Source organism: Leucoraja erinacea, chromosome 4 (assembly GCF_028641065.1).
Source record: "Leucoraja erinacea ecotype New England chromosome 4, Leri_hhj_1, whole genome shotgun sequence".
Classification (NCBI taxonomy): domain Eukaryota; kingdom Metazoa; phylum Chordata; class Chondrichthyes; order Rajiformes; family Rajidae; genus Leucoraja; species Leucoraja erinaceus.
In genome coordinates, this window is record NC_073380.1 from 93,277,746 (window position 1) to 93,304,775 (window position 27,030).

The 27,030-nt window shown below is 39.8% G+C and overlaps 1 protein-coding gene across 1 annotated transcript in view; it reads right to left on the reverse strand.

The window, feature by feature from the left end:
• Nucleotides 1–791: 791 nt before the first annotated feature.
• Nucleotides 792–27,030, reverse strand: part of LOC129696688 (desmoplakin-like) — a 54,566-nt gene continuing 28,327 nt past the window's right edge. The window contains 10 exon segments of the mRNA XM_055634808.1: nucleotides 792–4,630; nucleotides 8,063–9,880; nucleotides 10,173–10,271; nucleotides 12,759–12,866; nucleotides 12,966–13,049; nucleotides 15,325–15,487; nucleotides 17,476–17,669; nucleotides 19,074–19,212; nucleotides 23,877–24,049; nucleotides 25,944–26,143. Of these exon segments, the coding sequence (XP_055490783.1) occupies nucleotides 1,487–4,630; nucleotides 8,063–9,880; nucleotides 10,173–10,271; nucleotides 12,759–12,866; nucleotides 12,966–13,049; nucleotides 15,325–15,487; nucleotides 17,476–17,669; nucleotides 19,074–19,212; nucleotides 23,877–24,049; nucleotides 25,944–26,143 (6,122 nt within the window). The 3' untranslated portion in view covers nucleotides 792–1,486.

Sequence of the window (27,030 nt, forward strand, 5' to 3'; positions counted from 1 at the left end):
CTTCCCCAACTACTTGAGGGTGACACAGTGGAGCAATGGAAGAGTTATTCTCTTACGGTGCACAGACCCTGGTTCGATCGTGACCACAAGTGCTGTCTTTATGGAATTTGCACGTTCTCCCCCTGACTTGCGTGGAGAGTCTGGGATCTCCAGCTTCCTCCCACACTCCAACAATGTACAACCTTGTAGGTTAATTGGCTTGGTTTAATTGTAAATTGGCCCTCGTATGTGTAGGATAGTGTAAGTGTACATGGATCACTGGTTGGCGTCGACTTGGTGGGCCGAAGGGCCTGTTCTCAGCTGTATTCTAAACTAAACTAAAGTGGGGGGCAGGGGTGAAAATTTACGTTTCCACTGGAATCACTCCATCCCTTTCCAAAGCTGGTGCCCCATGATGGAAATCCTTATCTTCCACTTCATTCTTGGAGCCATGCATTCAATCTCAGTTTTGACTCAAAGCCTATTTGCAAGCTGTACTTACATGTGTGTAAAATGTTGATTTTAAAAAAATTAAATTCATGGCATTGCTGGATTGAATTGTACTCTATCAGCTAAATGCAAAGACATTGTACACAATGGTGCTCTTAAAACGAATTAGAGGCAGCCCATTTGTCAAGTCAGCAACCACCACAGAAGCGACTTCCTTTTGGTTGGTGTATAATTCAAGAAATTGTTATTTGCACAATCTCATCTCATCTTGTGTGATATTTCATGTAGTTACATCCATAACCACTACGTCTTCTCAATAATTGAACATAATATTGCTAAAATATTTAATCAAATACAAGATATTTCAAATGATGAAACTTTATTATGACAAGCAAAAATACATATTCGTATAATTGAGCAAGCTTCATGCTGAAAGATTAATATTTTTCATTAATTCAGATTATTTTTTGATCAAGTACTATATATTTATTAAAACAATAGAAAATAAACTTTAAGCACAATTTTCTTTCCACCTGCTAAAATCCCATGATAAGATTATATAAATACAATGAAGCCAATTTAAGATCAATCAGTTTTATCTATGGAAAACTTCTAGCGTAGTGTAAAACAAACAATAATTCCATGATCACTGCTGTACAATAAAAACCGTCCTAAGAATGGAGACATTTAACAGACCACTTTTTCGGCACTATTTTAGAATAGAATAGAATAGAATAGGTTTATTGTCATTGCACAATACTGTGCAACGAAATTCCATTGCCACTTTAAAGCTGCTTCACTTAATGTTTGCTTTGTGAAACAGCAGCCACTTCTGGTAAAAGGTTTTACACTGAATTCCTCATAATATTAGCAACATTTGGATTTGAATATTCAATCTCAACCCAAGTTAACGTTTTGCATCAAACTGATATTGATCTTAACAGGGCACCAATGTATAAATCAAACATATTGAGAAAGCATTTGAAAATAATATAAATTTAGATCTTCAACACATTTTGAAAATCTACTGTATTTGAATATGTGTAATAAATGATTATTAGTATGTAATATTAGAGGATTTAATGGTCATTTGAGTAGAACTAATAAGGGTGGAAGAGCTGGCATCAAAACTTCCTCGTCTTGATCCACTTCTTGAGCTTGATCGGGAACCTGAACGGGAATTTGGTCCAGAGAAGCCTCCTGCATTATATGGACTGTTAATGCCTTTAGAAGAAAACGATGTTGCTTCCAACATCCGATGGCCAGTTTTATCCTCAACCATTGAACGGTCCACTGCATCTTTATACGATATCTTCAATTTTGTTTTCGGACAGGTCAAACATTTCGAGTAACTGCTGCTATCCTGCAGTTTCTGACCTGATCTGACAGTGAGTATCCCTCTCTTTACTGCTTCATCTATGGTCATTCGCTCTGTAACACCTGGCACAATAAGACCACCTGTGGCACACTGGTACTCAAGGAACCGTTGCCCAGCTTCATGTGGCAACCAATTCTCTTGTATTGCTTCTGCTGCTGAGAGTCTTTTCTTGTTCTTCACGTCATCAAAACCAACATAAGCTTTCTGTGCTGGTTTTAATCGCTTTCCCATGTCTTCCTCAATGATACATTGATTTATCGCATCTTGAATGGATAGTTTTTGGCCATTTGCAGGATTTATTATACCTCCTGTACTAGCCTGAGCTTCAAGCAGCCTCTGCCCTGTAATAGCATCAACAATATTGCGGCGTATGGCTTCAGAAATTGTTATCTTTTCCAATGTTTCAACATCAAAGATGGCTGCAATGGGAGTGGGTTCCTCAAAAAAATCCAACGGTGATTTTAAACTTGGTGATGGAATTGGACCACTGCTTGTTACATAGCTTACTTTAGATGTATTAGGATTAGCCAGCTCAGCGAACAAATCAACAAACTGTGAAAGAGTCAGTTTTCCGGCCCGATAGTCGTCGAAACTCTTCTTATCAATTATACCTTTCTGCAATGATTCTTCAATGTCATACTGATTCCCAGTTTTTCTGTCAACAACCACTGTTTTTATGCTCCCATCTGATCCTTTAATTGTTATTTCTTCCCACTCTGCCTCCTGTTCAGAAAGTTGAAGGAAAGTGTCATAATCTATATAGTCTTTGTGGTATGCCTCACGTACTGTCATTTCTTTCTGTGTGTCAGGATCCACAATAACAACTCTACGCTTTCTCACAGCAGATGACCTGGAAGTTGTGGGCTCTTTCTTCTTTTCCCTTAGAGGCAACAGACAAAGACCTGTAATTTTATCATTAATGCACCGTTCCTTTAACTGAAGGTAGGTCAAATTTTCTTCTGTATTGGGATCAAAGAACCCTTTGGTGTCATCACCTGGATCCTCCAGAATTGCATTCAATTCTTCATCAAAGTAATTCCGCTTGTAAGCAGCAGGAACTGGTAAACGATGGCTGTGATTTGGATCAATAATTCCACCAGTTGCAATTTGGGCTTCCAGTAACCGAATACCATGAGAGTGTTCAATCAAGCCTTTTTTCATTGCTTGAAACAGTGAGATGATTTTCCCAGTTCCTGGATCTTTGTAGCCAGTAACAGCCTTTTCTGCTGAAATAAGTTTATTTTTGAAGTCCACACCTATAAGTCTCTTGGCAACAGCTTCCTCAACAGTCAGCCTTTGGTTATTGATAGGATCAATTACATGACCTGTGGCTGCCTGGGCCTCTAGTAGCTCTAACGCTGTGCCTTGTCTGAGCAGACCCCTCTTCATTGCTTGGTAGATTGTCAATGTTTCCTGCGTGGCTTCCACAAACACTCCTGCAATACTACTGTTGCTTTGCAGGTAGCCTTTACATCGGGCAGTGACATCATCTACTGACACCACTCCACATGTAAGATTGTCGACAGTGTCTTGATCTATAATACCAGCATCCACTAGAGTGTCTAATGGAACAGGTCTTCTGATTCCTGGTAATGTTATTTCTGATTTCTGCACTGGCAAAAGTAATAAATCTGTTCCGGGATCGGTTCTGCACTGTAATTTGAGCTGCTGATAGGAAACTTTAGTATTTGTAGTTGGATCAACAAAGATTTTTGATTCATCAAAAGGAGAGGTGAGTTTTTGATACATTTGAGCATCAATCAGCCCACGTTTATAAGCAAGCTCTTTTGGTAAATACACACTGTTGACCGAATCAATTATTCCACCTGCTGCAATCTGTGCCGCAAACAAGCGAAGACCTGTCTCTTTGTCAACGATATTTTTATTAATGGCTTCATACAATGAAATATATTTTCCTGTGAATGGGTCTTTAAACCCAGTTGCTGCCTTTTCTGCTACCAGGAGTTTGTCTCTGTCTTTGAGGTCCACCAGGCCTGTGGCAACAGCTTCATCCACAGTCATCTTTTTGTTTGAGTGTGGATTAATGATGAATCCAGTAGCCGCTTGTGCTTCTAAAAGAGATACGGCAACATCAGGCGTAAGAATATTCTTTTTTGATGCTTCTGTCATTGAGAGTTTTTCTCCATTTGACTGGGAATAGACTCCGGCAACATTCTCCAACCCATGAAGATTCAAATTAATGTTATTTGAAACATCCATCACCGTTTTTTCTCCTCTGAGCAGTTTATCTAAAGTTGATTTATCAATTAGCTGGCAATCATACAATTGATTTGCTGTAACCGTTTTACGGATTCCATCAAACAGAAGTTTTGCAGAATCTATCACAACCATATCACCTGTTTGAGTTTGCTTGTTAAACGATGGTGGTGTCTGGCTAAGCCTTTCAATTTCTAATTTGGTTTTGGAACGGAGAGCTTCTAGCTCCATCCTATTTGCTCTTTCAGTTTCCTCAAGTTTCCGTCTGTATCTTTCCTCGGTCATTCTCAATTCTGTTTGCAATTTATCTAGTTCGGCTCTCAAACGCTCGAACTCACCACTTGATTTTCCTTTTTCTAACTGTTGCGCTTCTACCTGACTCTTCCAGTAGCTTAGATCAGTTCTGACTATTTCAATTTCATCCTGGACTCGCTGCTTCATGCGAGACTCGGCTTCAAGCAATGCCTTCACTCGACTTAGTTCATCTTGATAATGCTGAAGCCTTGACTTATCCTGTTCCAAGAGTTTTATCTTCAACAGTAGAGATTCCTTTTCTTGCAAAATGCCTTTATGAGCAGTATGAGTCAGCTTAATCATATCAGTTGCCTAAATGTTAAGATAGAACATAATCATGTTTTAACATTAAGGTTTTTACCTTTGGCCAACATAATGAAGATATTTAACATTACAATTTTTAAACTAGATTTGCTTTAAACCTTTGATTATAATTTAGCACAGCAATTATTCTTTCAACAAATCCTTTGATTTCAAACAACTATTTTCTTATTTAGTTATCAATTTCAAAATTACTTCTCTTGTCCAATTTCCATTTATAACACAACAACATAATTAGGTATTTAAGAGGGAACTGCAGATGCTGGAGAATCGAAGGTTACACAAAAAAGCTGGAGAAACTCAGCGGGTGCAGCAGCATCTATGGAGCGAAGGAAATAGGCAACGTTTCGGGCCAAAACCCTTCTTCAGTCTGAAGAAGGGTTTCGGCCCGAAACGTTGCCTATTTCCTTCGCTCCATAGATGCTGCTGCACCCGCTGAGTTTCTCCAGCTTTTTTGTGTAACATAATTAGGTAGATCTATTGGATTTTAATGTATTGCAATGTATATCTTCTTCATTGGAAAGACTAATGCCAAGCAAATTCAAAGATTGAAACAAAAGTCTGGATGAAATTGGGTAAAAGCATCTCAAGATTTCTAGTGGAGATGTTAAAGAAAGGCTTTACATTCTTATCTTTGCTTATGTGCAAGCAGAGATTGTTTTTTTGAGCAATCTCCTTTCAATAGGACCATGAAAAAGTTTATATTACTGCCCATCTTATATTTCCCACTATTTCATGTGAAATGCAATAATGCAAAGCTGCAACTTTCACCTATTCATTTAAAAATTGTCAGACACAAATTATTTCAGCGAACAAATTATTTTTCCTTCTAGGATGAACAAATAAATTAGCAGTAATTTCCATAATTCTCATGATGTTCACTGGCATTGGCAAGGCTTCTCAGCGTTAGAATGCTGATGTAAAGCATTGTATTTTAATTGGGGGGTGTATATTTAAATAAATATGAAGAAATCTTCATGAAAGGTCCATATATTTTTTTTAAGAGTATAACGATAATATACAGAGATTAGGTTGACATGAGTATATTTTATGGAAACCCTGAAAAGTGAAAATTTATAATTACCTGGATATTTGGATAGAAAAATAAATTGCATTTGTATTAAATTGCAAGAGGTATATCACCTGCAAACAGTTTACAGCAACCGAGACATTAATTTTGTAACTTTACCCGTTTTCATTTTTATTAAACTACACTTAAGCATTTGTCTTTTTTCATGTTACCATAAGATAAACTTATGGCAGTGTACAAAAAACCCCCCAATAATAATGAAGTTGTACTCATCCTCAAACAGATCAGGGGCTGGCTAGATGACACAATTAAACGATGTGCGAAGAATACAAATATTATAAAGCAGTTTTGCTTCCACTTACATCACTTCTTGTGTCCTCTAGCAAGTGCAAAATATGTGGTCTATTTGTAATGAGTCACAATAGTTTAAAAATAAATCGACAAACCAAATGGCATTTCTTAGCAGAAAAGATAACAGCACTAATGTTTGGTAAAGGTGGCAACACTGGATGCGAAGGTTGCATTTTAGACAGACGTGACATCATAGGAAAAATGACATCCATCCACCGGTTGGAGACGATCCCAGAACAAAGGAAGACAGTTGTGGTTGTTAGAATTCAATCACCTTTCATAGCGCCTTCGACCATGTAGCTAATTGGAGAGCTAAGATTGTGCGGACAGAGTTTGCATCAGGCCGTAATAGAAATGTCAGAGTCAGCAGAGCAGGGAAGTAGGTGGATTTGGTGGAGAAGAAGCAGTCAGTTGGGGGCAGAAGGGAAATGTATACATGTGATAAGTGTATTTCTTTGTAAGTGTATTCTGTGTAAGTGTATCGTGGTTTTGTATGTGCAGTTGATATTTGTGGCACTATGATGGTTTGATGATGGGTTAGGATAAATGTATGACAGGGTGCGATTGTTTATCATTTGTTTGTTGTAATTAATCGTCTGTAGATATTTACATTGTTCGCTGTTTAGTGGTGCATCCAAGTAGCATAGGTGATGAGAGCATGTATTGAGGGGGTGGTTCGGAATCGCCAGAACCAACTGTTGAGCCTTCCTGAGGGGTCATGGACACAACTTACTGAAACATCAGTGAAGGGAGGTGATCACTTGATAACCCCAATGATTTAATGGCATCTACATTATTAGTTTTTCATGTTACATTTAGATTGCTTATTATTGAATATGGAGTTAGTTTTTGTCCTAGAGCATATAGAAACATAGAAAATAGGTGCAGGAGTTGGCCATTCGACCCTTCGAGCCTGCACCGCCATTCAATATGATCATGGCTGATCATCCAACTCAGTATCCCATACCTGCCTTCTCTCCATACCCCCTGATCCCTTTAGCCACAAGGGCCACATCTAACTCACTCTTAAATATAGCCAATGAACTGGCCTCAACTACCTTCTGTGGCAGAGAATTCCACAGATTCACCACTCTCTGTGTGAAAAATGTTTTTCTCATCACAGTCCTAAACAATTTCCCCCTTATCCTTAAACTGTGACCCCTTGTTCTGGACTTCCCCAACATCAGGAACAATCTTCCTGCATCTAGCCTGTCCAACCCCTTAAGAATTTTGTAAGTTTCTATAAGATCCCCCCTCAATCTACCTATGTCTGTATAGGTAGTTTAGATACTACTTTGGCTTTGGTCATGGTTTTCTTGATTGACTGTTTATCCTGGTGTTATAACACATACTTTGTATTAATAATAATAATTTAGAATTGGGGTGTCCAATTATTACATATTGTTCAAAGTCATTTGCAACACCTCAATAAACGGAGCTGTCCATACCAGCATACACCTAGACATGGACAACAATTTGGTCTGGGCTGATAAGTGACAAATAACATCCCACAAAAGCAGTCAAACAATCATAATCACCAACAAGAAAGAGTCAGACTATCTGCCCGTGACAATTATTTACATTAAGTTTTCCACCATCAACATTTTGGGCAGACCACCAACCAGAAGCTCAAATAGACAGGTAAATCATATAAATACTGTGGCCAGATCATTGGAGCTGTGAGACCATTGCATCTGTAGCATGATTGTGCCAACAACACCCCAGTTTTCTTGGATAATATAATTTAATTGAGCAAATTAGAACCTAAATTGTGTTTTATGATATGAAGTCTTCCACCGGTCTATCCTCTATTCAATTCCAACTAGGTTTCCTATGGAAGGCTGGGAAATACTATAAAAATGTTATTTGAATTTACTTCCAAGTTTTCTGAAATCTATAGACATTTGAAATGATGAAATAGTATCACCTTATTATGTCAGCATTCACCCTTTATGTGTTTGTATAGTAAAGGTTAATAATAATAATAATAATAATAATAATAATAATACACCACATGATAAAACAATGAAACTTGCATGTACCTCTAGAGCCTGCTTTTGGAATGATTCAACTTCCAGTTTCAACTTTTCCCTCTCATTCTTTAACTCATTAATTAGCCCTTGAAGGTCAGTTGTTCTTCTGTTAGTTTGTTCAAGTTGCAGCCGAAGCGTAGAGATGGTTTGTGATTTATCCCCCTCAGCTTCATTTTGGAATTTCCGGAAATCATCAAAGTCAATCTTCAACTTTCTTAATTGTTCTTCTAGTTTCAGGCGCTCTTTTGTGAGATTTTCCACAATTGAACGCAGTCTATCTATCTCACTTGTGTTTTCATTCAAAACTTTGCTTTTCTCTTCAATGGTTTTCTGCAAGTATTCGTTTCTTTGATGCGCTTGTTTCAAATTTTCTTGCTCATGACTTAGCTGGCGGCGCAACATATCTACATCGGCATACAATCTATTTAACTCTTCGGTGCTGATATCCTTCTCTTTACGTTGTTGGTCAAAAGCGTTCCGTTGCTGGGAGAGATCATTCACAGCCTTCTGCTTTAAGACTGACATTTCCTCAATTTGATTGGTGAGCCGTGTAATTGAAGTTATATGTTCCCTACACTTTTGTTCAAAGCGTTTAGTCTCCTCTTCAGCACTTCTTCTCTTTGAACTTTCTTCATGGACATTCTTTCTTAGCTTTATCAATTCCTCATCGATCTTATATTTCGCATTGTTTGCCTCCTTTATACTGCTCTGCAGACGTGCAATATCTCTTTCCAAACCAGCCTTTTCTCGAGATATTCTCTCATTTTCTACCTTTATAACAGTAAACTCTTGCTCTGTCGTTTTAATTATAGTTAGTTTTTCTGCTTCTTTCCTCTGAAAATCTATTTGCATTTGTTTCAATTTATCATTCTCATTTTCCCAACGCTTTCGCTTATTTGCTTCTTCCTCTAACAAGATTTTTAGCCTGTCAATCTCCTTTGCCTTGTCTTGGATAGCCTTGGAAGAATCCTCCCGAAAAGATTTAAACTTTATCGTTTCTTCGGTTTTAAATTTAGTGAGTGTTTCAATTTCTAGTTCAAGTGTCCTCCTCCTTCTGGATTCCTCAGTATTAGCTGATTTCTGTTGCAAAACATCCTTTTCTGCCCTATTCCTACTAATTTCAATTTCTCTGGCAGAATTTCTTAACCGATCTACTTCAATCCTAAGATCATTTTTCTCTTTCAAAGCTTTCTCTAACTGAATATTCAAAGTTGCAACATCATCTTCCTTCTTAATGTTCAACTTTTCAACTGTGGTTTGCCTTATGTGAACCTCTCTTTCAATCTGTGTCTTCAATATCTTGTTTTCCCTCTCAAAACCTTCCCTAAGCCCAACTAGCTCAATATCAAATTGTTGCCTTTTTACGGACTCCACCTGCAACGCATCCTTAAGCCTTTCTATCTCTTTTTCTCTCTCTTTGATCGATTTTTCGAGCTCCAACTTCAGCCAGTTGGCCTCATCTAGCTCTTTCTTTTTAATTCGGTAAACACTTTCATATTCCTCCTTTTGCTGATCACATTGGTTTTCTGCTAATTTTCTCTTCCTTTTTTCCTCCTCAATTTCAAACGTCAGCCTTGTTATCTTCTCATTGATTTCTTTTATTTTGATCATCTGTGCATCCAGATTGTGTTTCGTTGCATCGCGGTCCGTTTCAGCAGATCTCTTCTGTTCCTCGAGGATTAAAATATTTTTCCGGAAGTTGGTATACTCTGTTTGAACCTGGCTTACGTGTTGATCAAGGTACTTCTTCTGGTGCACACTATCAGCATTCTCATCTTGGGCATTTTTAAGGGCCTCTTCCAAAAGTTCTATTTTTGTGTTTTTTATCTGTATAATTAAAATTAGATGGAAGTGGCCTGTGATATTTTGATATTTTAACCTACATTTCTTTAATACAAACATTAAGGCATCAATCTAAAACTTGATTACAATTTTAATCATGGATATATCTTAGAACAAATGATAAATTCACACAATTTTAAGAATATACCAAATTATTAGAAGAATGAATGTATAGTTTTACTTTCTAACTGATAACAGCCAGCTAAAGCTATAATAATATTTTCTGGAAGAGGTAAAGTATATATATTAAAGCTTGATGGAACAAAACTATATTCACCTTTACTTCTTCCATGTTCTTTAGCATCTCACTTAGGTACTTGTAATAGTCGCCAGATCTTGTAAGAAGTTCTATATAACGAGACTGCAGATCTGCAGACTGAAGAAAAAAAAGTATGTCATAATGTTAAAACAACTGGTGTTATGTCTCCTTTTTTGTGAATACAGAACCTCTAAAATGCTGGTTAGTTATCACCATTTTCCCCTCATATCTACAACAATCCCAACTAATCCCGAATTATTCTGTCAAGCAGTCCAATTATCAAAGTAAGGCATGATTGCCCTTCTATTAACCACCTTGTCAGCATTGCTCCTTGATATCTGGATTGATTCTATGTGATAGTGCCTTAACCTTCTCTTGCTTATTGCAGAAAATGACCCATTAACAGAAAATAACAGGTGACGCCTCAGTCTCTAAGCTTACAAAATTCTTAAGGGGTTGGACAGGCTAGATGCAGGAAGATTGTTCCCGATGTTGGGGAAGTCCAGAACAAGGGGTCACAGTTTAAGGATAAGGGGGAAATCTTTTAGGACCGAGATGAGGAAAACTTTTTTCACACAGAGAGTGGTGAATCTCTGGAATTCTCTGCCGCAGAAGGTAGTTGAGGCCAGTTCATTGGCTATATTTACGAGGGAGTTAGATGTGGCCCTTGTGGCTTAAGGGATCAGGGGGTATGGAGAGAAGGCAGGAACAGGATACTGAGTTGGATGATCAGCCATGATCATATTGAATGGCGGTGCAGACTCGAAGGGCCGAATGGCCTACTCCTGCAACTATTTTCTATGTTTCTCTGTTTCTTCCAGGTGGAACACATCTGCAACCTCAAAATCTTCTACCAGTGGGGATACATAAAGAAATAGGAGAGGCAAAGGAGGAGCACTGTTAATATAAGGATTCAAATAAAAGAAAGGAACCATCAATACATTTGATTTCCCAAAATGATTGAGGCCAAAGGGATATGTGTAAAATTATTTTACAGATATCAGGGGAGCACCTTCAAAGAAGAGCAATAATTATATTGAAAATGGAAAAATCAGTAGTTATACTTCAAATAATCTGGTAGCTGTTAATATTCATTGGTTTCACAGCCATACAGGAGGGGTTAGAAGTTCTACTCAATCCCTCAGTTTGGTTTGTGTAAGACCTTTGCAGAACAGCTTGAATAGATCAGTTGACACGTGGTGCTTCAGCAATGTTGTTGCTCAAGTCCATGCAAATAAATGAAGTTATAAACACTGGACACAGAAAATTAATCAGTGAAAATCTGAATAAAAAACTACAGATGCTGGAACTCTGAGATCAAAGCAAATATATGCTAGAAACACTCAGCAAGTCAGGCAGCACCCGTGGAAGAGAAACAGAGTTGACATGGACTCTGACTCTTTCTACAGGCACTGCTTGAACTGCTGAGTGTTTTCAGCATTTTCTGCCAATGACAGCGGTTCCAGCTTCACAAATCAATGGGGCAACTTTGGAGACCTGAAGAAAACTGTGAATCAGCATGTTTCTATCCTACCTGTTCTTTGTCTTTACACCAGAAGTGACTTAGGTTGTAACTATCTCCTCACCCAAGCCAAATGTGAAAATTACCTCCCAATATCTTCTATGAAAATGGGGAAATGTCCCATTTTAATTGGGCAAGTTATTAACAGTCCTTAGTAATTTATGCACATCAAACCCCATAATAGCCAAGTGATCCATTAAAGATTTAAACAGTATGTTCTGCTCTGGTAATTCTTCAATAAAATAACCTGACCCAAAAAGTTTAAATCCACAAAATATTTTAACACACTATGGAATCAACAATTTGATCATCTTTGAAATAAGAGTAGATGATTGGACGTTTAACTCAGTACTGCAACTTAGAAAACTATCAGGAACTCTATTAACAACTAAAATTTTGCACAAAATTTGAAAGAATGGTAGGGAGGGAGATTAACCATGAGAACCTGGGAAGGGTGCAGGATTGTGCAGATGATATATTTAAATACAGAAAGGTATGAACTGATACATTCTCTTGCCAACAACATGGTGAGTCAATGGGGAGAAATCTAAAGGGGAATCACGAACAGCAAATCCTGACATGTTTTGTGTAAATGTTTGGGGAAGGAAATGCACACAGAATGTTGAGCTTGAGGTAGAGGGTACTGAAGCAGAGAAACATACAATTAACTTTTACAAACTATTGATTCAGATTCACTAGAGTATTCAAGTCGCCTCATTTTTGGGTGATTGAGGTGGACTTGGAGAAGATGCAGAAAATATTTCCTGGAATGTCTCCCACAAGGCAGGAGAAGGTGGATTATTCTTAGGTTGGTAAACCGAGGGGGAAATGTGATGGGGATCTACATAATAATAGGGTTTAAGCACAGTAAGGGCAGAAAGGCCTTCTATGATTCAATGATACATTTTAGAAAAACAGTTCTGAACAAAGTTATTTAAGCAAACAGAGAATGGCCTCTGAAGAGAATTAAGCTTTTATTTTACCTATTTTTCACACAGTATTTTGTATTGAATTTAACTTAGACCAGCGAATAGATTGCAAATCATGGTTGCTTTAGCAGAAACACACAAAGCTGTACATACCTCATGAAGAATTGTAGTGGAAATCGATTGAGCCACTTGCCTCTTGACTGGAATATTGAGCAGTGTTTCCAGCCCAGCACTATATGATGCCAACTGTAGCTCATAATCCTATTCAAAAAACAATGGTTATGCATTTGACTAATTTCATGATATTGCACACAACAAGCGGAAATATTCACATCAATAGACTCCAACAAAACTTCCTACCTTTACAGATGTTGCGCAGTGGTCTGCATGTCTTTGGTAATTATCAACATCGCTTCGTTTATCTTTTATTTCTGAGTGCAAGTTCTAATCAACAATAAAGCAAATATGTTAACAGGAAGGAATTGTCAATAAAATCATTCCATCTCAATACATCATGGAATGCAAATGAATCAATGGATCATATGTTTATTGGGTGGCATGGAGACACAAGGAACTACAGATGCTGGTTTACCAAAAAAGACACAAAGTGCTAGAGTAACGCAACAGGTTCTCCAGGATCTCTGGAGAACACGGATAAGTAATATTTTGGATTAGGTTGACATTTGGGCAGTATGAATGGTCAAAGCTTCCTTGTATTAATGGTCCAAAATTTCCTTTCAGTGGACCAAAAACAATATGATGCCATTATACGGAGGGATGAGTAGTGGTCCCAAACTTAAATCAACTGATGTTGGAGATTGTCACTGCTCCAATCCTGGTCTCAGTGGAAAGTCCCGTCATGCAGTGGGTAGTCAGTTCAAGATAACCTGGAAGTTGGATGCTGTTCCGGGTTATCTTGAACTTCCGCCTTTCATATTTTCTTACAATACGCAGGAGGATACCATTCAGCCCATTGAGTCTATACAGAGAACACTTCATTGGTCCCATTCCTGCAACCTATACTTTCTGATAATTCTATCCATTCACCACTGGCTTTCCTGCCACCACCTACTGTGGGAGTAATTTACAATGGCTAATTAACCCGCCAGCATGTCCTGGGAAATCCATGTGGTCACAGGGAGAACATGCAAACTCCACATAGATTGCACGCAAGGTCAGGATTGAACTCAGGTTGCTGAAGCTGTGCAGAAGTAGCGTTAATTGTTGAACCACTATGCCGCCTACAGAAAAGCACAAGGCATGCTGAGGCCCAAATACTTGTCATTGGTCAGCCCAACTTGGCTCGTGACTTAAAAAAAAAAAAGATTCTTCAATTTTCTCTCCATTACTATATCCCTTAAATACATCTTTTTCCCCCTATCTATTTTAGTTTCTGTACTTGCTTTAGATCTAACATCTCATTCACATCCTCTTTGTGGAGGTGCAGCCCTATACTCTTACACTTTACCTCATTTAGTTATTCTATTATTGCATGTTTGTATTTTTTTTGGCCCATCTCAAATCACACTACAATCTTTTCACCATTCTGCAGTTTTGCATTCGCTGTTGAAGTTATGATTATATTTATAATTACTGTATATTGTTCTTTCTGAGCTTTGTGTGAACAAGGAATTTCAATGCACTCTGCTGAATTTGACAATAATCTGAGGCTGAACATTTAGATTATGCCTGTTTCAGTGGACATCAGTCTTTTGGATTGTGAAGCCAGGTTCTGGATTGCTTTGCTGGCACATGTCATAATCCCAGGGAAAGAATACCATTCTGGATCAGATGGGCCAGGATGCCACACAGAAGCGTACTAAATTTCTGGATCAGATCAGCCATGATCATATTGTATGGCAGTGCAGGCTCGAAGGGCCGAATGGCCTACTCCTGCACCTATTTTCTATGTTTCTAAAAGTCAGCAGTGGTCAGCACAATGAGCAGCCTACAATAATCTATGACAAATGCAGACAAAGACTCAAAATTTAAGTTTCCTTGCAGAATACAAGAAATTATAGATGAACCTGAATTTCAAATGGTCATTCACTTGACTTTGCTTGTGTTGTTAACTAAAGCAAAAAAGCAGGAATGCTACACAAGCCTAGGACTCATTTTATAATTGGACATTTGTTTAATTATCTGTGAGAGTATTTATGTCCACAAACAAAATTAATTTGTCTTTAGCTTTCTCTATGTGGAAATATGTCTCATATTTCCCTCTGACATAGGAGGCCATTCAGCACATCATGACTGCTCACAGAACAATCTTATCTAACCCATTCCTCACCAACTGCCCTCTCACATATACTCTTTGACCCACTCCTGATTCTCCCACCACGCATCTACACCAGGGGCCATTTAGGGTAGTCAATTAACCTAACTGCCAGCACATCTTTGGGATGTGGGAGGCAACTGGAATACTTGTGGGAAATCCACAGTTACAGGGTTAACCAAGGATAACATGGGCCAAGGGCACTGGTAGTGTGAGATAGCTGCCCTACCCACAGCACCATTCTGCTACTCAATCAAAATTATCATCCACATTTTATGTCAGAGCAATCATAATTAGTTTGCTGGAATGACCAATCTGCATTAAATGCAGTCTCTTTAAAATTGCAATCTCTTTAAAATTGTCAAATAACCGATGCACAACAGCCACATGTTCACTGATTGTAAATACGTTGTATACCATAAAAATCTTAAATAGCACACTAACCTTTTGCTCATTTAGCTGCTGTGAAAGGATATTGATATCCTGGTATCTGTTGACTTCCAACCCATCCTGTTTGTGTTTTGTTACATCAATCCATTTACTGAGCCTCTGGAACAAATCTTGGTAGTCTTTCAGCTGCTTATGCTGTTTATCTAAATCATAATACCTGCATGATGCAGATAAAACACAAACATTTAATTCCTAGAGAATAATAATAGTTCAATTAAAAGTCATCTGACATGGTTTATTCGAAAAATATAAATGGGCGGCACACAGATGCAGCGGTAGAGTTGCTACCTTACAGCACCAGAAACCCTGGTTCGATCCAGGCTACAGAGTGTTGTCTATACGGAGTTTGCATGTTCTCCATGTGACGAGTGTTTTCTCCGGATGCACTGGATTCTAAAATCATGCAGGTTTATAAGTTAATTGGCTTCTGTAAATTGTCCCTAGAGTGTAGGAAAGAACTGGTGTATGGGATGATTGTTGTTTGGCACCGACTTTGTGCGTCGAAGGGTCCGTTTCCAAGCTATATTTCTAAATTAAACTAAACAATGCAACTTCTGGGCTCAATATCAAATTCTCAAAGCAGATAATTCACTTGCTCTGTCTGTATTAGAACTTGTCATTTCTGCTGGAAGTCATTCACCTGTGCTTTTGGCTCATTGTTCTATCTGCAACAGTATAGCCTGACCTGCTGGGCATCTCTCATAGCCCCTCTAATTTCTACACATTACACCTCTTTGTCTGTAATATCAGCTTCTCACTACCCCATTGATCCATCTGACTGAAGGACACCCAGGCAATCCTGACCTCACCCTTTCATAGCTACACTATTCCTTTTGTTTTACTTTACTACAAGCTAATATTAACTTGTTTACTCTCTTTCCCAATACTGATGAAGTGTCTTTGACTTGAACTGTTAATTCTGTTTTCCTTTCCACAGATACTCCCTATCCTGCTGAATGGCTCCAGTATTCCCTGTTTTTGATACAGAATTTTATTAGTGCATTTCCCGACCGGCCGGAGAGTCGGAGGCTCCAACGACAGGTCTGTGGACGGCGGCACCGGGAGCCCGCGGCTCCCTGGAGGGAGACCGCTTTTCAGGGCTCTCGCAACGGCGACTTCCCCCGCCCGAGTTGCGGGGTCGAAGAGCTCCTGGAGCGGGGCCTGACACCACTGCCCCGCGCGGCTTGGAATGGCCGCGGGACTCTGCGAGCGCACGCCGGGGGCTCTAACACCAAGACCCGGTGTGCGACCTTGCACCACCCGGCGTGGCTTTAATGGCCGCGGGACAATCGCCATCGCCAGCCGGGGGCTTTGACTTTGACTCTGACAGCGGGGGGGGGAGAGTGCAGTGGATAAATAAGTTTATTTGGCCTTCCATCACAGCGATGTGATGGATGTTTATGTAAATTATGTTGTGTCTTGGGTCTATGTGTTTGTATGTATGGCTGCAGAAACGGCATTTCGTTTGGACCTCAAGGGGTCCAAATGACAATTAAATGTATCTTATCTTAATAATGCGACTGCTGATAAATGGTGCTCCAATACACTTCAAAGACAAAGAGGCCAATAGGGATGAGTGCAATATCTTCCCTCAATAGCGCCCTTAAGTAGATACCTCAACTGCATAGTTTTCCTAATTTTTAATCTTAAGTTACACTATGAGGTATGCTTTTAAGCAATAGATATCAAATGTAGGCAAGTAAGTCGACTCTATCTAGGGCTGTGCACTTGAGCACTTTCGAAACTGGAGTAGCCAAAGCCAAACAGTTCAGCTTAAGGAGTCAGGACATCTGAGGTTGGGAACTTCTTTCAGGTAGACATCTCTTTTTAGACCACCTCCAAAGGAATATGATCTTAAATGCATAAAGGTCCCAGGAATTTGTCCAGATCTACTAAGATCTATTAAGCCTGCTGGCACGAAATCGATCCTCAGCAGAAATACTTAAATTACACATGGTTTATTGGTGTTAACGCCTATGCCAGGACTCGTATTCAAATCTCAAACGTTGATTCTTCAGCCACAATCAAACTCACAAAGACAACTGGCTTTCCTGGAGAATCTGAATGCAGTTGCAGTTTGTTTATAGGTGAAGCTAATTCTCTGCCCGAGCTAACTGGTTGACACCAGGTTCAGCAAAACCCCACCTGTTATCGATTTCTTTGTCGATCCTCTGCCATCGGTCTGACAGCTGTGTGACTTTCTCATTATATTTTGCAATATCTATATCACATTTGTAGAAAGATGGCATTATGTAATCATTGATACGGAGGGATTCTTGCAAATTTCCCTGCATCGTTGTCAACAAGTTCTTCTTCTGATCCAGTTCACCCTTCATTCCCTAAGGGGAAAGAGCAAAACAAAAATAAGACTTTCGAAGCCCAGTGAAATTACTGAAAGACTTCCATGTTACAGAGTTTGGCCCTGTGCATAACTATTAATGTAGGCGGATCCAACTCCGCTGGTATCAATCTATTTGTGATGGGCAGGACGGGAGGAGCAAAGCAAGTGACCTATTTTATGCATTCCCATCTTCTGTAAACTTCAAGAGAATGATCTCAAAGCATGGTATTTGAGAGAAGAAAACAACCTAGAAATCCGCGATGGCTGAATTTTTATTACATTGACAGGATGAAGTCAGAACACCTGATGACCATGCTAAACTGCTGCCACACAAATGCCCATTGGTCAGGTTTGGGACAGAAGCAGCATCCTCTTTCCTTTGGACCCAACTAAATATCATTAAAGTGACTACCTAACCTCTGATCACTCTCACTGTTTGTATGCAAACTTTGGAAATTAGACTCCCCCACCCCACACCAATGCAACAAATAAGTAACTTCTGAAGGCTGTAATAGATACTACAAAAATACAAATCTTATTTTCCACTGAAAAGAAATAAGCAACAAGATATGAACTAAGCTAAACAAATGCAAGTAATTTCTGTTCTTCAAGAGCGATTTAAGCTCATGACCTGTTGATCCAGAAATTTACACCATGCACATTGTTAGCATCTTCAGGCCTGTCGATGACAATGGAGAAATGATATCTGAGCTAGGGTGGGACTTCAAGGGAATGGTGTACGTACTGAAACCATGCCTAAAAATATTTAGCATGAATAATGCATTTTGAGAGACTAATGTCCCAAATTCTAGGCTTAATTCGGAATGCTTTCCTAGAAATACAGAATTTATGAATTTATTTAGTAATTAGAAAAATACACGCGCTGTTTGAACCACAAACACAATAAATAAAAAATATTGGCCAGATTCACTGCTAATGGATGTTTGTAGCTGGATCAAATAACCCTCATAATCAAACACTTTGTCAGAAACTGGAACCCAGCACTTAAACGTGCTCTTTTAGAATGGGATAGGTAGAAAAATATAATAGTTCTTTCGGGAAAAAATATCAATATGAAAATTCCACAAATAATAATTACTTCTTTCAATCGTTATTGTGGATCCGTTTTGGCTCACATTTATTTTTGAGGTTTAGAAATTCTACATTCGTCACTATAGGTGATTTAATAGCCAAGCATCACTTACACACTAAAAGTAATCACTTTCTACTGGAGAACAGACAGGGAGCATCTAAGAATTGTTGAAAGGCTAGCTTTTACAGTTTGGTGACAATCTGGCGCCTGTGGATTCCCTGTGCAAATCAATGGAATTGTTCGAATATCTGCCCCACCAAATTATCACCTACTTAAAAAAGTGAAAGTAATACTCATAGTTCTGTGTACCTTCAGAGTGTGTCTGTAAGATTCTATTTTCTCCAGGCTCATTGGGACAGTCTCCTCTTCTGTTAGTCTTGCTTCATAAACTTTTATCAGATCTTCCACTTCAAGAATATTTTGAAAGAGTATTCTCAATGCTTTCATTCTAAGGCAAAATGAATTAAATTAGTACTTTAATACAAAAACCCCTCAAATTTTAGAATAGCGAAACCTACAATGGGGAATATCATCACGGATGTAACTGCCAGACATTCCAAAATGTATCTTTTGCTTATGGTAAAACATAGTCTTGAGAATATATTTTTTTATTCAGTTTGTTCCAATTTTAAATTTCCATAAGGGCGGCAAAATCTTAAAAGCACGTACCACCAGATTCAAAAACAGATTCTTTCTTGCAGTTATTTTATTAGACTCTTGAATAGACCTCCCATGCTAAGGATGTCTTCCCAATCTCCCAATTGACCTTGTGTGAGAAAGAACTGCAGATGCTGGATAAAATCGAAGGTAGACACAAAATGCTGGAGTACCTCAGCGGGTGAGGCAGCATCCATGGAGAGAAGGAATGGGTGACGTTTAAGGTCGAGACACTTCTTCAGACTGATGTCGGGGGGAGGGGGAAATAGAAAGTGGGCAGAGACAGTAGGACTTGTAGGAGAGCTGGGAAGGGGGAGGGGAACGAGGGAGAAAGCAAGGGCTATCTGAAATTAGAGAAGTCAATGTTAATACCGCTGGGGTGTAAACTATTTGAACCTCATCTACTGCACCCGCTGCTCCAGGTGTCACCTTCTCTGCATCGGCGAGACCAGGAGCAGGCTCGGAGATCGTATCGCTGAACACCTCCACTCTGTCTGTCGTAACCAACCTGATCTCTCGGTTGCTCAGCACTTCAACTCCCTCTCCCATTCCCAATCTGACCTTTCTGTCCTGGGCATCCTCCATTGTCAGAGTGAGGCCCAGCGCAAATTTGAGGAACAGCACCTCATATTTTGCTTGGGTAGTTTACACCTCAGTGGTATGAACATTGACTTCCTTAATTTCAGCCCTTGCTTTCTCACTCATTCCCCTTCCCAGTTGTCCTACTGTCTCTGCCCACTTTTTTTATCTTTTCATGGATGCTGACTCACCCGCTGAGTTACTCCAGCATTTTGTGTCTACTCCCAATTGACCTTGTTGCGTCCCTTGCACATTTTACGTACTCCACTTTCTCCTTGAATATAATATGCTATGCGGCACTCTGTCTACTTCTCTTTCTGCACTATCTTAATGTACTCATGCATGGTACATCGGGGATAGCATGCAAAACAAAGTTGCGGAAGGGAAACATTAAAAAATGAAGTCCAAGTAAAAAAAATCAATCTAGTAAATGGCTCATATGACATACACAAATTCAAACAGCAGTATTATGTCCAATGACAGTTAAAAGCTGCCAAGTTTTGTCACAGCATTTCAGTATTCTAGTACCTGAAAATCAGTATTTTGCTGAGGAAATCAGTATTTTTACGTGATGCCATTTTGTTGATTTTTTAACATTTTTTATGTGCAGTCATATCCATGTAAGAGTGCAAGAATGCATAACGTTGCTACCAATTGACATGTCTTCTACGCACCTTACCTGACAGTGCATTCATTGCCATCTCTTTGTATACTGTTGCTGTTTGAACGGCTGCTTCCTGCTTTTAGCACCAGATGATGTAGAAAACATTTTGGAAGCCTCCCTCTCCCTCCCTCCTTCCTCTCACTCCCTCCCTCCCTCCCTCCCTCTCTCCCCTCCCTCTTTCTCTCCCTCCGTCCCACCCACCTTCGTTCCCTTCCTCCCTCTCTCCCCCTTCCGTTTTTTTCTCCCTCCCTCTCTCCTTCTCCCTTTCTTCTCCATCCTCTCCCTATCTCCACCCTACCCTCTCTCCCCCTTGAGCCCACCCACCGCTCTGTAAAATCAGGGCCAATCACAATGTAACTGCAATCCCACTGGTAACCTTTCACCACTAGGCTTATCCAGAAATCTACCACTGCCTGAAAAATAATCAAAGGCTCAACTACCACTGAGAAAGAGAGTTCCAAAGACTCATTTCTATACGTGAATTTTGTGACGAACAGTCTGTGACCCATAGCACAATAGAATTTAAACGAAGATCCGACAGCTCTTCGTTTAAATTCCCACGCGTTAAATTCCACGCAGCCTGGAGAGAAGGAATGGGTGATGTTTCTGGTCGAGACCCTTCTTCAGACTGAACTGAACTCCATATTTAAAATCCATATTTTACAACACAAAACCGTACAACCGTATTCTAATCGCATTTCCGTACAAAATACGGAAAATCCATACTAGTTGGCAGCTCTGTGAAAGGTTCTTCTAAAGCAGTAGCGCGCTGCAACAAGGGTTGTCCCTTTAAACTTACAAAACCAAATGTCACCAATTTTTTCAGTATCACTTCGGGTCAAGGATAACCTTGTCTCTATTTTACAACTGCCGAGAATGACTGTTAACTTTCCTTAACAGAATTACTTTCAATCCATTAGGGACCACATAACACACTAACTGTGCCACCAGCTACATAAAGTTATGTATGAATAACGTGGTCCCTGAGGAGTACACTGTTTCCCCAACAACAAGCCCTGGGTCACCAGTGACATAAATGCCCTTCTCAACTAGGCGGCCTTCAGGAATGGTGACAAGGAGGAGGTGAAATGGGCGCAGAAAAACTTGAAGGCGAGTCTAGGACAGGGCAAGGACGACTACAGGAGAAAGCTGGAGCGGAAACTTCAGCAGAACAACACATGGGATGTATGGAGTGGGATGAAGAGCATTACAGGCTATACAAAAAGATCAGTGACCTGGGGAGGGATAGCAATCAGGACTGGGCCAATGAGCTAAACCAGTTTTTTTTTTTTTTTAATAGATTTGATGGTGGGGCCTCTGCTCACCCTCCCCCTCAATCCCCCTGGTTCACTTCCTCTGCCCTTTCTTTGCTAAGCCCGATTATCAAGGCTGAGCAGGTGAGGAAGATGAGCAGACTCCGCCCAGGCAAAGCTACAAGTCCCGATGGTGTCAACCCTAGGGTACTCAAGGCGTATGTGTGCCAGCCAGTTGTTTGGAGTGCTACAGCATATCTTCAACCTGAGCCTGGAGAGGGTTCCTGTGAGGTGGAAGCCATCCTGCCTGGTTCCTGTACCAAAGAGGATGCGCCCCAGCTCCTCCAATGACTACAGACCGGTGGCGCTGACTTTACACATCATGAAGTCCCTGGAGAGGCTAGTGCTCACTCACCTGCAACCCCTGGTTAAACCCTACCTGGACCCCTGCAGTTCGCTTACCAAAGATGCGGGTTGACGACGCCATCATCCACCTGCTCCATCGTTGCTATACTGACCTGGATAAGCTGGGACGCATTGTGAGAGCCATGTTTTTTTTACTTCTCCAGTGCTTTTAACACGATCTGGCCTGCACTGCTAGTTAGCAATCTGACCAACTACCCGACTGGACGACCACAATATGTCAGGCTACAGAACTGTGTCTTGGACACGGTGATGAGCAACACTGGGGCTCCACAGGGGATGGTATTCTCTCTCTTCCTGTTTACCATCTACACCTCAGATTTCAGATATAACTCCACCTCCTGCAGACAATTTCAGATGACTTTACAATTGTGGGCTGCATCAGTGAGGGGAGGGAAGCTGAATACAGAGGTGTAGTCAACAGAGTGGTGTGGACTGAATCACCTGCAGCTCAATACCGACAAGGCTAGGTAGTTGGTGGTGGACTTTAGGAGGAGTGGAACACCCCTGTCCCCATCTCCATCAATGGTGTGGATGTGCAGTTTACTAGGGAGTACAAATATCTGGGAGTGTATCTGGACAGTAAACTGGACTGGTCCAGGAACGCTGAGGCCCTGTACAAGAAGGGACAGAGCCGGCTGTACTTTTTGAGAAGGCTCCGCTCCTTCAACATCTGCAGTGAGATGCTGCAGATGTTCTACCAATCGGTGGTATCCAGCCATCTTCTTTGCTGCCCTGTGCTGGGGCAGCAGGGGGAAGGCTGCAGACACCAATAGGATCGACAAACTCAGGAAGGTTGGCCCCGTACTGGGAGTGGAGTTGGATTCTTGGGAGGTGGTCTTGGAGAGGAGGGTGCTCCTCAAACTGCAGAGCATCCTGGACAATACAGCTCACCCCCTCCATGACACACTGGTCAACCTGAGGGGTACCTTCAGCAACAGACTGGTTCCACCAAGATGCAGGACAGAACGCCACAGGAAATCCTTCTTCCCTGTGCCTATCAAACTTTACAACTCTTTCCCCTCCTCCATCTTTGAACATCCCCAAAGCCTTTCCAATCGTAACTTTAATTTTATGTTTAATGTATTTTATGTTTTTTATGACTGTTGGCAAATTAATTTCCCTCCTGGGATAAATAAAGTTCTATCATATCGTATAAACAAGTTACAAACAAAGTTCCTACAATGCTGCTCACAGTGAGAATGGAGTACAACTGTGACAAACTGTTGTTTAAATGAGTTGCCTCTTTAAGGAATCTAAAGAACTATTTCACGGGAAGTACTGTAAAAAAGCAATGGAGAAAAACCATGAATAATGAAAATCTGATGTCAATCAGGAAAGATTGCAGTGGACTGAATCTCAGATTAAATGCACCACGGAACAATGGTACTCGCCAAAGGATTTACATAAAGAAATGCCATGTATTCTTAACATTTGCGCTGTTGTAAAGTACATCAATACATGCATTGTATGCACTGTGGTTTCAATGTATATTATTTGGTTCTATAAACATGATTATTATTTCCTTTCTCTTACCTCTCTAAATAGGCTGAAGAAAAGTCACTGCCGCTCTTCAATCTTTGACTTATTCGGCTAAATTCTGTTTCGAAGTATGCTTTCTCATCGCCTGATGCGTGTGGTGATTTATACCACCTACTCTGAAGGCTGATGAAGTCATCATCAATTGTATTCAACTGATTATGCAGAGACTGTCAAGGGCAAATATAGAAGAAATATTAGAATGGAATAAAAGTTTTGTGGCATCTGTACCTCACCATACTTGTGCATTGGGCAATAACTAAACTCCAACACTGGCAGCCTCTGTGTCCCTGCTTAACACTCTCCAGCAATCTCCACTTGCACCCCCCCCCCCCCCCCCCCCCCCCCGCCCCGCCGCTCCACCTGCCTCTTTTTTTTCTCTCTGTTGTGAAAATCATAATCTATCGTATACAATCATCATTGGCTGAGTAGAGCATACAATGGAATAGTGGACAGTGACAAAATGTGTAGGCTTTGTACTTTCATTTTAAATGGTAGAAAAATTGGGTTCCCTCTCTGCTGCGCATGACTTTACTGAGCTGCCTATTTTTTTTAAATTATTGGTACAGTATCCAGTTGATGCTTTGCAATGGAAAATCTGCCACACTACCTATGTTAATTAACAAAACTATTTTTTACCCCTTATATTCTAACCCAGTCTAAATTCGATGAGGGGTTTCTCTCTCTTTATCAAGTGCAGAGGACAATGTAAAATGTTTTTATTTTGGTCTGCGAAAAGCTAGTTACTATTATGTGCTGGGGCCCTGAACAAAAGCCATTCCTAATTGTGAGAGCTTTCCATCAGAGTACAGAGGATGAACCAGACCCAGTCTGTAGAAGGATCCTGACATGTTAGTCATTGAACATGCGACTTCCTTATTCTATGTCACTGTACAGAGCCTCCCCAGGTTACGAACACATGACTTAGAGGCAACCTCATGCATACGATCTAAAACGCCTGTCAAAATGAAACATGTTCGTGACCTGGGGCAGCCTGTACTTGGTAAAACTACTTGGAGTAGCAATGTTACAAAATTTTGAGATTTAAAAAATCTAGTCTGCAATTTATCCCATCAGATAAAGCATAACAATAAGTTTAATTTGACACCTAATTCACTTTCATATCTCAAGTAATAAAAAAGTTATGGCCATTTTCATACTTGGAAATTAGCATCTTGTTCCCTATTGATTTTCTATGGACATAACAAAAAAGCTGTGATCGTGGACAGTCAAAAGCCCATAACCTTCTTAAAAATTAAGAGAACTGAATGAAATTTTCAGTTATCATAGATTGAAGCATTCTGAAACAAATATAAAATAATCTTACTTGGATGACCTGAAATTAAAGCATATAATTAGTTAGTTACCCAATTGTAGCTAATTTCAAACTTCAATTACTAGATCTAAACATCTATCCATTTCTTAATAAATGATTAACATTTTTAAATAGCCCGTGTCCAAATAATATTCACAAATAATTCACAATAAAACATGATTTTTAAATCTCATTTACATCAATTTAAAGGCCAAATGGAAGGAATTTAATGTTCAATTGCTGTAAATTAAAGTCAATTTAAATCAGCTTTCTAGTGGGTTCCTGTGAACACGCTGGTTTAGAACGTTCACATTGCGCTGGATTTGTGCCCTCAAATGCCCAGAAAAATACTGCGGGATATAAAGAGCCCAAAATGAACTACTCGCTATAGAAAACTTTATATACAGGGTTATATACAAGCGATTATATACAAGAGTGATTTTTAAAACTACTATAACTATTATACAAGGCCATAAAAACTAATAATACCTTTTGCGACGGGGTCTTTCAGCGATTTTCCGTTAATGATTTACTAGGCTGAACATTTTCGATTGCAACAGCCTAGTAAAAATCGCGTTTTAAAATCCGCCCCCTCTAAACAGCGCCAAAATCGCGCACACGGGGTAGGGCAGATGCTCAGCCACGATTCAGGTAGGTTTTGTAACATACCTACTTGGAGTAACCCAAGTACTCACTTGGATACACACTGTGCAGTTAAATCTCAAATTCAATTATCATTTCATTCTTACCTCTAGCTCAGATATTCTCAGTGTAAACTCCTCCTGTGCATTTGAATCTATGAGGAGATGTACTTTTCCCATCATTTTATTATCATTCAACTCTAAACGATGACGTATCTTCTGGAGTTCTTGCTGGAAATTCATGTCCATCCTTGGTGGTGGTGCATGTTGTGTAGGTATTATCACCTGTGTTGGAGCTACAATGGGCACTGGATAAAAAAGGTCAGGATTAAAAATGAATCAATCACTCCATGAAGCAATTATCTCCATAGGTCACAATGATCATCATTGACCCTACTTGATCTCTGAAGCAGCCAACCATCACAATCAAGTGAAATAGCTAAAAAATATAAAACAGATTTTCCGCACTCAACACTGCTGAGAAAATGTTCACCGGTTATCTCATCGGGCAGTGTGGTGTAGATGAAGTCACGTGGGGAGTCGGGTCTGTGTGATGCTCTGGGCTACATCTCAAACTCTGCAATTTCTCACTGCAGTTCCCAAACCAAGCTGCAATGCAACCCGATAGTATGCTTACTATGGTGCATCTGTGGGTGTGTAAGAGGAGGCATTGGTGTGCCTTCTTGGCTGGTGCTTGGATTGGATGACATTACTTTCAAGGAGAGATGGAATTCTTTGTGTGCAAAAAGGTTGATGGGAGAATATTTAGAGATACATAAAATTAAAAGGGGGGTATAATAAAAGGAATAAGAAGGATCCAATTACCCAATCAGAGAGCTCAATAACCAGGGAGTTGATATTCTATGTAATTGTTGGGAAAATTAGATTGGAATTGATATTTTTTGTCACCACAGAAGGGTCAGAGTCTGGCACTCATTTCTCTAAAGATATTACAGGTCAAAGCCTTCATCACGTTTAAAAAATATCCAGATATGCATTTGAAGTACAATAATCTGTAAAACTATGGACTGAGCACTGGCAATGGATCACCTCTCTGATCAGCACAAAGCTTGAAGGGGTCAATTGCTATACAATTGACTATACTATACATATCTAACAGTACAAATATGTCCCACTTCTCCATTACAGTTAGCTAAATTGCCAAACATGTCATCTAATCATACTGTAAATTGAA